The sequence below is a fragment of the Filicampus tigris genome, chromosome 6 (assembly GCF_054856515.1).
Source record: "Filicampus tigris isolate MCC_2025a chromosome 6, RoL_Ftig_1.0, whole genome shotgun sequence".
In the NCBI taxonomy this organism is placed as follows: domain Eukaryota; kingdom Metazoa; phylum Chordata; class Actinopteri; order Syngnathiformes; family Syngnathidae; genus Filicampus; species Filicampus tigris.
Window position 1 is genome coordinate 18,811,852 of NC_141222.1, and position 14,973 is coordinate 18,826,824.

The following is a 14,973-nucleotide window of genomic DNA, read 5'->3' on the forward strand; positions in this document are numbered from 1 at the left end:
TTGGGTTAGCTCTTTCACACAGTTTGGATTACTTTTGACACAGCAGTTTTACAGCAGAGTGTAAATATTCAATTACAAATGAACAAATTTATTGGCCAAATGCCCCAAACCCCAGCCATAAAACTTTAAATCCCTCCTCCAAATTGACAAAAATGGAGTTAGCCCACTCAAATTCTCAGTGGCTCAACTTCAGCATGGGCCTTGTAGGTCTTTCCAGGAATGGCCCCCGATTGAGGAAAACGTGGCCCCGCCACCACGTGTGCTTGTTTTGAGCAGTCAGTCCACGCTTGGGCTTGTGTGCTCGGCCCATTTGTTTGGGAGAAGTAAAGTGGGAGTGTCAATCAGTGCTGACTGGAGAGGAGGAGGAAAAAAAGAAGAAGGAGGAGGAGGAGGAGGAAAAAGGAGGAGGGAGAAGCTCCATTACCAACACACGCTCACACACACCGGTTACATTACACCGTGGAAACGCTGTGGGAGCGCTGGGAAAGTCTTCTCCACGGAGTGTGTGTGTGTGTTTTGGTTTTAACATCACCTTTCTTTTGCCTTTGATTGCTATTTGAAGGACTGTGGATGCGCATATCCGCACACTCTTTTTGACTTCTTCACCGGGACCCAAAAGGGACTATCACATGCACTTTTTTTTCCCATTTACGTGTGGATAAAGCATCTTTGAGTGAAACGTGGTGATTTGTGGACGTTTGTTTCCGTTTGTGTTTTGTTTCCCCTCTGCAGGGGGTCAACAACTTGGCACCTTCCACTGGGAGTTCCTATACTCTTTTTTTTTTTGTTTGTTTTTTTTACAACACATTTTTGAGTGTTTTTTTTCAGGAGGGGGGCAGGATTGTGGGTGCAAAAAGAGGCGAGACGACATGCCTCAGTTGTCAGGCGGCGGCGGCGGAGACCCGGAGCTGTGCGCCACGGACGAAATGATCCCGTTCAAGGACGAGGGGGAGCCGCACAAGGAGCAGATCTTTGCCGAGCTCAGCCACTCGGAGGAGGAGGGAGACCTGGCCGACATCAAGTCGTCGCTGGTCAACGAGTCCGAGGGAAGCCCCAACAGTAACAGCCACGATGTGAGTCATTTGGTCAGTAGCCTCTGTGTTTTTTTAAAAGAAAAACACACACAAGTACACACATGTGAGGCCGCCACCTCTGTTTCATTCATGCTAAAAATCATCCTTTCACTTGGCTTAAATTGAAAAATTGAGCCTGGCCCCTAAAAGATTCATATTGTTCCTATTAAGAGTCCTCCAAGGCCCATACTAAATTTATAATAATTTATGTATTGTATATATGTGCGGGTTTATATTTTTTAGACTTATTTCTTAATACTAGTTGCTCAAGGGCTGCATTTTGCATGGTGGACCGGATGAAATGCTCTCTCTGGGCTGCTTTATGGCCCACGGGCTGTAAGTTGTCCACCCCTGCACATTCGGCATTATGCAATTTATTTAGCTTAATTAAAGCTTGTGGGGTTTTTTTTTTTGTTTGTTTTTAGGAAATTACCATTAAATTATCTTGTTGTATAAAGGCCTTGCTAGGAGTCGGCTAATATTTGGGTTCAAATGCTATTTATTGGACTAAATCATATTTTGTAATATTTATGTAAAAAACAATCATAACAATTCTAAACAATCATTTTAAAAAGGTATTATACAAACATTCATAAATGTTTTAAATATTTGCCTTTTACAACAGACTAGTAAAATGCAAGGATAGCTACTTAAGATGACATAATAAATGTCAAACTATTTTGATTATGTATAATAAGCAGGTGTAAATCTCGGATGTTCAATGTTATAGTTATAGTGAGGACATCTTGTCGTTTAATCTGGGAAAGATGCTCCAATAGTTGAATTGAAGCAGCAATTGCATTGATAATAATAAAAATACATACAATCATGTTTTTAGAATATTTTGTAATATTCACAAATCTTTTCTGTATTTTTTCTATAAATAGTTGTGATATTTTTCTAAATATTTGTAGTATTTTCTTCTAAATATTTATATATTTTCCCTCAATGTACAATATTCCGTGAATTTTAAATCAAATGTATTTTTAATTTAATGTGAATTATTTTCTAAATATTTGAAGCATGTATGTCATGGCATTTCCCTCCCCCAAGTTAAAAAAAAAAATCCTAAACATTCACTGTATTTGCTCTAAATGTTTGTAACATTTTTCTTTATATATGGAACATTTTTTTCTAAATATTTCTTTTCATAATATTACAAAACTTTTATTTTTGCACGCCTTTTTATGTAACCATCACGAATCATGCTTTTTTGCGCGTATACACACACACATACACACACACACACACATGCACGCACACACTCATACTGTAGATAGAGGTAGAAATAAAAAATGAGCAAGTTATTGGAATGTTCAGTCATTAACCGCCAAGTTAATGAAATTTGGGGACCCCTGTCTTGACTGAGACTGCGAAATGTTCCGAGACGTGAGGCTGACGTGAACTGAATGTTAATTAGGATGCACGAGAAGTTCCCCCTTGAACAGCTGGAAGCCATCCTGAAGATGTGTGTATGCGTGTTAGTGTGTGCGTACTTAGTGTTCTCTTCACCCCTGACAGCAACTGGGTATATAAAATGCATTTATTTCGTTATTTTTTTGGGTGTAAAAAAATAAAATTTCAATTTGTAAAAAAAAACAATGACAGCCTTGATAGACATAAAATTGGCAGCTGGAATGAAAACGATTGAACTCAGGAAAACAAGTTAATTTGTAAAGCCCCTCAAGGTCTTGGCGTCTTAATTAAGTGGGAGATAGTGCTGGTGTGCGTGTATGTGTACGCCTTGTTGACAAGCAAAGAATAAAAAAATTCTAAAAAGAAGTACATTCATCCCAGGCCGTGTTATTCTGCGGTCTTCTGACCACATCAGCAGCTCCGTGTGTCTAACAGCATCTGAAGGCCCTCACAATCGATTCACTGCCATTCAATTTCTCCCCTCTTCTTTTCTTTCTTTTTTCGCTGGCTTCTTTTTCACAAAGGCGGCGAGACAGTCCCAAGACTCGTATCACGAAAAGCACAGAGAGCATCCCGACGATGGTGAGTGACGCAAAAAGATCCCTTTCTCCTCCATGTGCTCGGAATGGGAGACATGTACTGTATTTGAATGTTTCTAAACAACAGTCACTCTGATTAATACAAGGCCTTTCCAGAAAGAATACAATGTTACATCTTCAGTCTGTTGCTATTTCAAGGCACGAATTCCCATAGTAGATAATTAGAACCCTCGAGTCACTCAATTACAAAGTAAAAACAAACATAAAAAACAGTTTCTCTGTTTAACCCAAAACAAGGTGGCCATATACGTCATACCAGGACCCACAAAAAAATCGGAACGATCTATGTGCAGAACTGAATCGTGAATTGACCATTTCGGTTCAACTCTGCTTGCAATTTTAATGATCATTCTTTCAACAAATGAATCGCCTTTTGGGGAGGGTCTCAACAGAGTCCAAAACTCACCAATTTTTGGAAGCAGGTGTATCCTGGTGAAAATGTGTGTAGTTTTGGGGTCCCAAACGTAACCACCTCAAAACTGACTCAGTAGTACGCTCTAGAAAGTTAAAAAACAAAAAACAAAACAGACACCTGGTTTCACTGATTGACACAAAATTAGGCATATATGTCTATTGCAACAGGAGGCAAAAAAGTCTCAAGTACTTCACTCTTATGATAACTTGTGATGTAGAAAGTGAAAGCTTGTGGAAGTAGTTGACTGACTGTAAAAAGTGTACGTGTAAAAATAAGTTAACCACTGTAATACTGTAATACTTGTGACGGCCACATGTCACTATGTGTTCCAGGGAGGAGAATCTCTTCACAGTCAGGCTAAACAGAGCTAACTTTGAGGCATACGTTTAATAGTACTATACTGAGCAGCCATGATAGCAGTATTAATAATAAAAATAATAATTCACATTAACTGTTATTCTAGTGTAAAAAGAAGTTAGCCACTGCATATTGTAACTAGCCATTAGGTAGTGAGCAGCCCACCTGGGACAGAAATGCTACGCTACCGTTACATTGCACTATAGGGGCCTCAACATGGCAGAAAATTCACATTTTTGCAATCCTGAGAACATTTTTTGTTTTTGTGGTCCCTAACCGTCTCCATGCCCTCACCAGGTAGCACTTCCTGTACAGATAGCGGTGTTAAAAAAAGAGTCAAGTGTACTGATAGTATTGAGGAAGGCCACAATCTGGATTTGAACCCACAACCTGTGATAAACTTCTCTGCATGAACTTAGAAATTTGTATTGAGAAGAAGAATCAGCCATGTTATAGTGAGCAGCCAGGACACAGATGCTATGCTAATACACAAAATAGCTTTCCTCATTTATGAATTTTCATATTACTCGTACAGAGAAGAAGACAATAAATCTTTGCGCATGGTATATGTTGTTGTTTACGAGCTACAAGCACTTTCTTTACTTTTATGGTTTCACCAAATGTGCTTGCTAATGTTGTAAGCTAACAAAAATGGTAATTTAGCTAATGATAAATAATTAAATGCAACCTACATGTATGATTTTTTTTTTTATTAGAATGAGAATTTTTGATTGAAATTGGCGGTTGACCTCGAATCATTCTTGCAAAATCAAACAATTCTCTTAAACAAGCAACCAGTCCAAGCGTTTACATAGCACCTTTCATACTTAAAAAGCACCACAAATTGCTTCACAAAACTGATGTCAAAAGACATTAACACATCACTCCGACCCACCAGCAATCTCTGACCCCCTGGGTAGTAGTTACATCTTAAAAATATGATTAAATACATTACTTGGCTGCTGACACATGACTATAGTTAGGGAATATGTTAATGTGTCCTGGTTCATGCTCCTCTCCGTATGTTTACTGTTTGGCCTGTTTTTTTTTGTTACTGAGCCGATCTCAAATCAACTTAAGGAGTGGAAAGTACTTGCAAAAAAGTCGTCAGAAGCATAAATACACAAGTAAACTACAGATAAGTACATTGGCTGGCACCATAAAAAGCCAAATCTACTTGTGTAGTTGTTTCCTCCCTGTGTAAAACTCTCGAGCAGAAGGCCAGAGCTGAGATCTTAATTCAGAACCCCTAGCACTGTGAGCCAGACGTGCCAACCACTAGCCCACTGTGCTACCTTTTCAAGTAATTCGTTGCTCAAATCATCATCGTTTGCCAACATTTTTTGATTGCACAGGCCCCGGCCGTCTCTATATTTAGATCAACCCAGCTGGCACCAGTCACGCGTTCGCCATAATAAACGCGGCGTCGGGGGTCACACGCGGGCGCCTCTCGGGACCTCGTGGGCCTATTGTGGCGTGACCTCCGCTTGGCGGGTCATCGGCGGGGCCTTTGAGGTGGAGTGTGCCTCCCCTTTTGTTCCCCGCTCACTCCGCCCCCAACCCTAACCCCATTCCTTCTCTCAAACCAAACACTGGCTTTCTTCACAACAAGATCCCTGTTGCCGTCGGGCTAAATACCACAAACACACTCACAACCCCCGCACACCCGCCCCTGGCTTTATTAGACAGTTGAGTGGCGAGTGGTGCTGAATTGAGTCCTCTTGTATAAAGCGCCGCCTCCTCCTCCTATTCTTGTTGTTAGGTCATAGAAGAACAGTTGGGGCGGCTCCTGTTTTGACACACTCTGTATGTTCATCTAATTGGTGCTAATTGGCACAGAGGGGCTCCATTGTTCCTGCGCATAATACAATTTAGTCAGAGTCCACTGCGAGGCCGCGGACAAAAGGCCGAGGCGAAATGTGCCGCGGGTTAAAGCGATATTATTATTCAGTGTGATTTATTGACAGAGCTGGCTAGTAACAGTAACACCCTACATTTGCTTGTCAGAGTAGTTTTATCCAAAATGATTTAGACAATTATACTATTATAAGCTAACGACATGTAGTCAACCCCCGCTATTCATGGGTGATAGTGATCGGGCCGGTAAAATTTACCGCCATTGAAATGCATTGGAGAAAAAAAAAAAAAATCAAACCCCAAAAATTTGTCAGCGCTGATAAGCATTCACTCTACATTTTTGATGAAAGAAATCCCAACCGAATTATGGAAAAGTGTTTAAAAATATTGAGGAAAAATTCAATGCAAATGCATGGGTGTCAAACCACAAGTATGTAGGAGTCGACTTTATCTATTAGTGCTTGCGCAATCTTTTTGTTATGGTTGGTCAGAGAGACTTCTGTCACATAACGCCTCAACAATCCAACATAACCACGAGAGACTCCGTTCCATCAATCAAACACAGCCTGGCAGTCACATAACTGCACACAGCCCCAAACAGAAGCAAACATTTCAAAGTGACTTATTTACATGAAACAACAACTATATAATGTCTGCCTACTGTGCTGTTTACGCAACAACATTAATTTAAGACCATTATTTATGGTTGATTTTTTTTTCAATTACAATTGAATTCAGTATTGTAGTTAACACTTCAAGTATATTGTTAGGTTTTTGATGTTCATCTAATTAAAAAAATAATCAGATGTTACTTCCCAGTTACTCAGTACTTAAGTAGTTTTTAACTTTTTGGAGAATTACCCGAAACCCTTTTACTTGAGTCATATTTTGCTAAAGTAACAGTACTCTTACTTGAGTACCATTTTTGGCGACTCTACCCACTTCTGTTTATTGACTTATTGACCGTCTTGTATCAAGTACAGAATGCAATAAAATTACATTTGAAAAAAAGATTTATTAAAATTACCTTAACAAGAAATAACTCTGGCAGAAGTTAAAGACAGCTTGTAAAATATTACTTGCATAAAAAGTCTGAAATTATCTTACATTTGTTGTAATATATCATCACAGTAATATTAAGTGATTTTCTGATATTGCATGGGCTTTAGTACTGATAAGTCAAATTATTTTATAATGTCCACAAACATCAGAAGGAATTTAGTGAATTTTGTCACAAAAGGGTTCAGGGAAAATATATCTCAGTAAAAGTTTACATTTTATTTAATTAATTTAGCGGATTATGTACAAATATATGGAAATTCTGTTTCAGTCCAGTAACAAAGTATTTGTACAATGTTAAATTACAAGGCTGCTTATTGAATTGTGTCTTTTTCTTTTTTGGGGGAATCAGTGAAACATCAGGACTTGTACAGCAAAGGCCACACCTACCCAAGCTACCCCAGCTACATCATGATGGGCAACATGAACGACTCCTACATGACCAATGGCTCCCTCTCGCCTCCCATGCCCAGAACGGTCAGTACCAACTTAAATACATACACACGTGCATCTTAATAAATTACAATACTGCGCAAAATTGAATTTATTTCGGTAGGCCCCCCTCTAGCGGTACATGAAAGAATCATAGAATTAACTTAATGCTCTCTTAATGTTCATCTCTGCATAATGTTGCAATTGCTTTTTTTTTTCATTCTATACCTATCTGTTAAGTATAGTTAACGTTTGAGAACATTTTCAGTTAATCTTTTAAAAATGAATTTTCTTTATTTAAGCGCAATAATGTTCAAACTGTCCATAATGTTGAAATGGCTTCCAGTAATATTAAATGCACTTTTAAGGAATAAAACATCTGTCTAATTCTAAGTGAACACTTGGGCCTACTATGCTACTGTATTTTTTTTTTTGTCATGAACCAAGTATTTTTGAGGTGGTACCTGTTGTAAAATGTTTAATAACAACTCTTCTAATTTATTGAGATGCACTTACAAGGTGTCCTAAGAAAATGTCTTCAGTTATTATCTGGCTAGTCCTCATATATGTTGTTTTGATTTGGGTGTTTATGACATAGAAGATAAAGAAAATAACATTACGTTTCAGATAGTTCTTTGGTATAAAAGTAGACAGTCTAAACAAAAATCTTCTCCACTCCCAGAGTCATGGGTATTCAAAGAGGGAGTAGAGCTTTCTGGGACACCGAGTATATATTATTTTATTTTACTTAATTAAGAACATAACACAGCTGGAGCTGGAAATTTGTAGATGCTTTCATACGCAACTGTGTGCCACATTTTGGGAGCATAGGAAATAGAAATTAATGAGATCCAAGGCCAAACTGTCGCCGTCATAAAGCTTGTGTTGTGTGTGCAGGCAATGTTTTCTTATCATTACCTTATATCAGTGTAATATTAGAAATGTTAAACAAGTAAGACGATGCTCATCTTACTTGTTTAACATTTATAATAGTCTTACAAGTGCGTAAAAAAAAAAAGCATTAAACACTCTAATTCGGCATAAAAACAATATTACAGGTTGTGCTGTTTTAAAGACAAACTTTGACCGAATTCTGAATGTGGCAACCTCAGTGTTGAATGTCACTTGCGGTTCGACTGTAGATGTTGAATTTGTTTGTTTTAGGTCACAAAATGTTGTTACAGCAGCTTTTTGAAGGCATTTGGAAACATTTTCCTTGTAGGTACTAATGGAAATAGAAATATTAAGTTCCAGAGCTCAACTGTCGCCATCATTGTCATACTATTAGTCAGAATTGAACAAGTACAGCTGTTATAACAGTGTGAAAATAAATTAATGACATTTTGGCAAAACAAAAATTCTTACGACAAAGTCAGATATAATTTTTTGAATGGTCTTAGAGGTGTAAAAAGTAGCTAACCACTGTGCCACGTTAAATTAGCTAGCTGTATGCTAGCTTCACTGGCCTGGGCAAACTGGGTAAATGCTTTGCATCAGGGCGGGGTTCATCCCTCTCGGAATGTTCTTAACTTCTGTTTCGAGCAGATTGCAGAGCTCTGCATGGATCTAGGCCTTAGCTAGCGTCATCTTCTGCAGCCTACTAACTAGTCGGCAGTGAATCAGTGAAACAGTGCCTCAACTGGTTTGGTCTCACTGTAAATCGTAAAAACAATAAATCACCCTCTACCTTAACTTTTATAACCAGAGGTCACCTTTTTGAGGCTGCTCATTCTTTTGGCTTAAGTGTAACCAAAAAAAACAATTGGAAGAGTGCTCGCTGAGTTGAGGTTTTCCGCAAGAGATAAATGACCAGTCTGAAATTGAAATATACCGATTACACGATCACTGGCCTCAGTATGACAGAGGTCGGGATCCACTGCAGTTGAGTAAGTAGTGCGGTCCAGGGCCTGCGCCCCCCCTCTGCCCCGCCCCACCTTCCCCCTGTAATGGCCTAAATATCAGGCCAGCTGCAGATCCGTCACTGGCGGCTTCCTGTGTCCCCTCGCAGCTGTCCACACTAATGCTGTTATGTCCACGAATGTCTCCACCCGGGATGGCTGGCAGCATTGCCACCGGCTTTTTGGCACGTTATATTACAATAGGAAATAATGAATTGGATGTCTGTGTTTCTTTGAAGTTACTTGTATATTCATTATTTGTATTATTTTACATTTTATAATTTTAAACCGGTCCGTAGGCTAATCGTTGGTTCTGTGTGTAATGGTGACACACCTTTAATGAAATCACTACCAATTATAGGTGGTACTCGTATTATGGTGGTCCCAGGTATTTTGTCTTTTTTTTTTTTTTTTTAATGCTATTGTTGCAATTTGTGTATTTTTGTTGTAATATTTGTATTTTATTTTATAACATTTTGTATTTTGTTATTGCCTTTTCCCGTCATGGGTCACCACAGCGAGTCACTCATGATTTGTCTGGCACGGTTTTTACACCAGAGGCCCTTGCTGACACAAGCCACCTATTTCTTCATGGCAGTGGCTGGGAATCAAACTCGTGCAGTCTGTATGAAGTTACTTTTGAATATATTTATGAATTTATGTCTAACATTTTGTTTGTGGTACTTGTAGATGTTTTGTTAATTTTAGATTTTTTTTGTTTCTGTTTCTACTTCAATCTCTCTTCTGCCACTACCATTAGCATAAACCTGACGTAAACGGGGTGCTTACGATAGTCTTAACGTTTTGAGGTTACATATGGCATGCAATGAAGTAGTTTGCGAAGCGGGCGTAAGAATCCGCGGTCTCGTCACGAACCAAGGTACGCTCAGTTACCTTTGTTCTCTCTGTTTTTCATTTTGATGTTCAGCTTCATTGGGCTTTTTCGTGCAAATACACCTCTAAAAGATATGAGTTTAGTAACCAGAAAAAAGCTTGTAGCTACTGTTAACGACAAGCTGCGAGTTGCATATTTTCAGAAAAGTCATAACATGAGGAAAATTTTTTTATGAGACCTATATTGTAATGTTGTGACAACAAAGTTGTAGCGTCACAAGAAACATGTAATCTTACGAGAATAAAGTTCCGATATTACAGGAAAAGTTGTAAAGTTAAGTTATCAATGTGTTTTGGGAGCATAGTTTGTGATATATTTACGGTTTAATATAGGCAATTATAAACATAATTTGAGTGTCAACTGCTGACGTGTTTTCACCATTTGCAGCGGGGCTCGGTCCCTTATCCATCCTGGGCGATTATTTTACCCCACTTTAGTTGATGTCATTTTCTTCTTCTGACCACAAAGTAGTGGAATGACTCAACAGCGCTTCTGTAGCTAGTAGTTAAGCAGTTTACTCCATAATTAATTTGATCATTTTCTGAGTTGTAAAAATGAAATTCAAAAACACCACTCCATCCACACGCTAGTCAAATTCTTCATGTTTCCAATCACATGGAAGCGCTTGAGGAGGTCTGCTTCGAGAGCCACCAGAGGAAATTACCTTTCCCAGCAGACGTACTATACGAGGCCCAGCCGGGGCATGCTCGCTGCCAATTTTTTATTTATTTATTTATTTATTTTCAAAGCCTCTCGTTGTTTTCATTTACCGCGCACGTTCTTCTTTCGCGAATCTTCCTCTCTTGGAGCCATCTTGAATAAAACAGTAGTCATTTTTAACGCCTTTGTTTCATCCGATGGCAGCGTCGCAGACGCCACGGTCGCCGCAGTTTATCTGCAGGCCTGGGATCAGTTTTCACTCACATCAAAGGCTCCGTCTTTCTTTCATTTCCCTCCATCGTCCTACCCCACCATCAACCCCCGTCACAGTCGTTTTGGATTGATTTCCATTCACCATGACATTCCTGCACACATGCCGACCAGCCATGACAGAGCTGTCGGGAGCCGCTGATTGTCAGCAGATTTTTATGTGGGTTTCTTTTTTTTCTTTACACGCGTAAGTCTTTGCGTCTTTGCAAAAGCGCTGGCGTGCGTAGAAAACTAGATAGCGGTCCAACTACAGTGCTGGAAAAAAATATATAGATTAGTTTCTCTGATTTAGCAATTCATACCTGTTGAAATAAAATGAGCGCTTTAGTTTTGTTTTATACTATAAATTACTGATAACATACCTCCCAAATTCCAAGAGTACATGTATTTGCAGAAAATGAAAAATGGTCAAAATACCCCCAAAATAAATGGTCAAAAGGTGAATATTTTCAGACATCAAATAATGATAGAATTGAAGCAGCTCAGCTTTGTTTGATGGCTTGTAACCATCAGTCTTCCTCTTGATCAAATTGCAAAGGTTTTCATTGGGGTTCAGCTATGGCGATTGGGCTAGCCATGACAAGCTCTTGATCTGGTGGTCCTTCATCTGCACCTTTATCAACCTAACTGTGTGGCATGGAGCATTGTCCTGCTGGGAAAAACAAACCTCAGAATTGGCAAAGATTGTCAGAGTATCGGGCAACAAATTGTTTTTTCCTCACACATGTACTGTATCAGAGAAACTAATCGTCTCATTTTTGGGGGTAGATTATGCTGAATGTGCATTTTATAGAGGTGTTTGCGCTTCAACTTGGTTTATTATGACACCGACGAGTGATGATCGGCATTTGATTAAACAAGCCCCGTCCATTTTTGTCACATAATCTGAAATACTGACGGTCCCTGCGATTTAGCACCAAAAAGTCCTTTAAGGCCAGATTCTGACTGCATGGTTCAAGTGGCACTATTCCAATTTTCTTTGTTCTCACGAAGGATATGGAGAAAAATGTATGGAGTCACATATCTTTAGATTAGAATCAGGCCTTTTCTGCATGTGGATGAAAGTCTTTCAGTCATGTTTCTTACCTGTTCTTAAATGTTTTACCTACTTCACTCCATGTGCGTCTTTGTTCCACTTTCAACTTAAGCGATTTCTTGATTCAGCAAGTCTGAAATAGAACTCAATTTTATTCACAGTTAAGTCTTTATTTACCACATTGGGCCAGATATGTTTGAAGATCCTCCACACTTTAATGAATAAAATCATTTCAGGTTTTTGTGTTGCCTTTGAGAAGTATTGATATACGGTATTGGATTGATGGTATCTGAATTTAAGTTTGATGCATAGAATATCAGATATCAGGAAGGGGGCAAACTCTTTTTCTCTGCATTGTTTCTACACCGGCGTCTCTGTGTAAAATAGACAAACTAATGGGTGATTTGTGTTGAAAGTTTTTGGCATGCCTTCACAGATGACGTGTGTACCGTTTGAGTCATAGTCAACCCACCAAACCTTCAGGATGCCATGACGGGCGAAGGGAGGGATCTGGCTTGTTCGTGGCTTTGAAGAGGATGTTTTTCTGAGTCGCCCGAAATCTAAATCAGGATTTTGAAATGACGGAGTCTAAATAAAGACCGTGCAATGGATCTATTCCAGGAATACTCTGCCGCCGCCATGTCCTGGCTCTTCTGCACAAAACCACACAAGTTTAGGTATTGAAAAAAGAACGGAAGTGTGCTTCTTCACTTGACGTGCAGGTGATCTCCATCTGTTCTGGAACAGCTTCAGGAGAATTGGAGTCACTGAGTGTTGCAGTGGTGTTGCGGGTGAATGTTGCTGCAGTTTAGTTTGGTATGTTGTTATACTTGTTTCACGTCGGTACAGTAATTGTATGGCCACAGCCCACCTTTTCCGAGCCTTGCAGCGGAGGCGAAGTGTACAGATCTTGAGTATCAGAGCGTACTGGACCAATGTTGAACGTACCAGAGTTAAGTTGTCAAGTGCAGTTAATTCCTTTTCTTACCACAGAGGACAGTCGGCTGGTTCATTTCATTACGTATGTGTTGCACCTCATGACGATCATTGTATAACACGGCACGCTAAACCATAGACCTCATTCAAGCATTTCAGAGGACTAGAAGAATTTCTTGAGTATGGATCAGAGCACCTCAAATAGCCAAACATACTGGACTTCAGTTGTCAAGTGGTCCAGTGTGAATGCACCTTTACGGACAAAACAGACATAGTTGAGCTTTCCCTGATTCTCCGCCTGTTCAATCTTTTGCCATTTAAAGCTCTGTTTCCACCTGAATCTGAGCCCTGTTTCATCAGCCGTTTTATTTGTTGCTGATGCTGTACCCTGTTCTTTTTTGTGGTACCAGTGCAATATGGGTCACTTCAGTATGCCAGCGCAACACAATGCTGTTTCAGCAATTGGCAAAATTGTTGCTGTCATTGGTGGAAACAGAGTTTCGTGATTGCAGAGTCTCATATCCACCAAAGACGCCTGCCTGATACTGCTATTTCTAATTGGGAGTATTATTAGCACGATCGCCCCTCTGTCCACAAACACCACAAGTCAGATCAAGGTTTAGTGTACCAAACTGTACTGTGGCAACCCAACCAAATGGTGGCCTTGGGGTAGCCTCTTTCTTTCCAAAGCCATAGAGTCTTTCTCCCAATGAATTCTCAATTGCAGATCCTTAAGGTGTGGCAAAGGAAGATGGAGGGTTTTTGGGAGGGGGCATGGGTTTTACAGTGCCCGCACATTTTCTTTTGATGTAGCGGGAATGTGACGGATCTAGTCAGGCAGTGTCTCGCAGCGTGGAATCACTAACCCGGGCTTACCTAACTGGATTTGGTTGGACCACTCGGGTGTCCTTTGCTCATGCCCTCAGCACTACTGTGTAAGATTCCTGTTATTGAGATATTGAGAAGACTGCGTTTACCAGCAAGCATCCATGTACACGCTGGATGTACTTAAGAGCAGCGGTCCTGAGCCACCAGTACAGGTCAGTGGGCCATTTGGTATCAGCCGCACAGAGACACTGAACAAAAACTATTTTGTTGATCAGCAGAGTATGAAATACGTTTTATTATGAAAATTAATTGCTTCCACGTTTGCCTATGTACGCGTCAAACTGCCCGTTTCATTCATGTAATACGGTAGAAAATAAGTAATTCCACAAGCTAGCAAAAATAGGTAAAAAAAAAAAAGTAGAAAGACAAAAACCCAAACATCTTTTGAGAGCTTTTTGGAAGAGGGAGAAGGTGAAATGACTTACAACTTCCAGAAAAAGATTTAATTGAATTACCGGTAATTTAATTCATTTTAATTTAATTTTGGGGGTACGCAAAATATTGTGCAATAAATCTCAAGTCTAGTATCATCAAGAAAGGGAATGCTTACTGTACATATGGGGACTGACATGTCAATAAAACAAACATAATAAACCAATTATTGCCGTTCCTACCTTAATTACGGGCCAATTAAAAGCTCTGATATGAATGTGATGTATCAACACATAAATCTGACTTGGATGAATGTGATTACAGGATAAAACAATTTTTTTTCAGAATATAAATGTAGATATGCTTGGCATTTTTAATTGGCGTTACGATTATGAACTGGCCCTTGGAAAATGTCTCCCATGTAAAAGGGTCCCTAGACACCAAAAGATTGAGAACCCCTGCTTGAGTGGACAGCTTCCAAAGGTCTTTGGTATGCTTCGAGTAGCAGCTGGATTGCACGTGATCGCAGCTCTCAGTTGGTCTCCGGCTGGATGATCTCAATAAAGCAAGAGAGTCACGGTGACATTGATGTCATCTGCAGTGCAGCTTTTACCGAGTGGCGTAAGATGTGCGTTGCGCCAAGGGGACCTCACACACGAAAAACACTTGGCCCTTTTCAAAGCCTTTGTAGTGCCGCCATAGCTCGGCTCTTTTTCTAAACAGCGCCATTAACGCCCAAGGTTCCACTACACACTCACTCTCCATATGTACGGCTGTAACGACGCCATGTGGTTGCAATCACCTTATCTG

The 14,973-nt window shown here is 39.7% G+C and overlaps 1 protein-coding gene across 8 annotated transcripts in view; it reads left to right on the plus strand.

Moving 5' to 3' along the window:
* The first annotated feature begins 393 nt into the window (after positions 1 to 393).
* The window catches only part of lef1 (lymphoid enhancer-binding factor 1), a 63,337-nt gene continuing 48,757 nt past the window's right edge, over positions 394 to 14,973 (plus strand). For 6 of the 8 annotated variants that reach the window (XM_086032242.1, XM_086032238.1, XM_086032243.1 and 3 more), the window contains exons 1-3: positions 394 to 1,085; positions 3,014 to 3,071; positions 7,129 to 7,253. In XM_086032242.1, the coding sequence (XP_085888368.1) occupies positions 870 to 1,085; positions 3,014 to 3,071; positions 7,129 to 7,253 (399 nt within the window). In that variant the 5' untranslated portion in view covers positions 394 to 869. The remainder of the gene's footprint in view (positions 1,086 to 3,013; positions 3,072 to 7,128; positions 7,254 to 14,973) is intronic. The other 2 variants (XM_086032241.1, XM_086032245.1) reach the window with 2 other exon arrangements.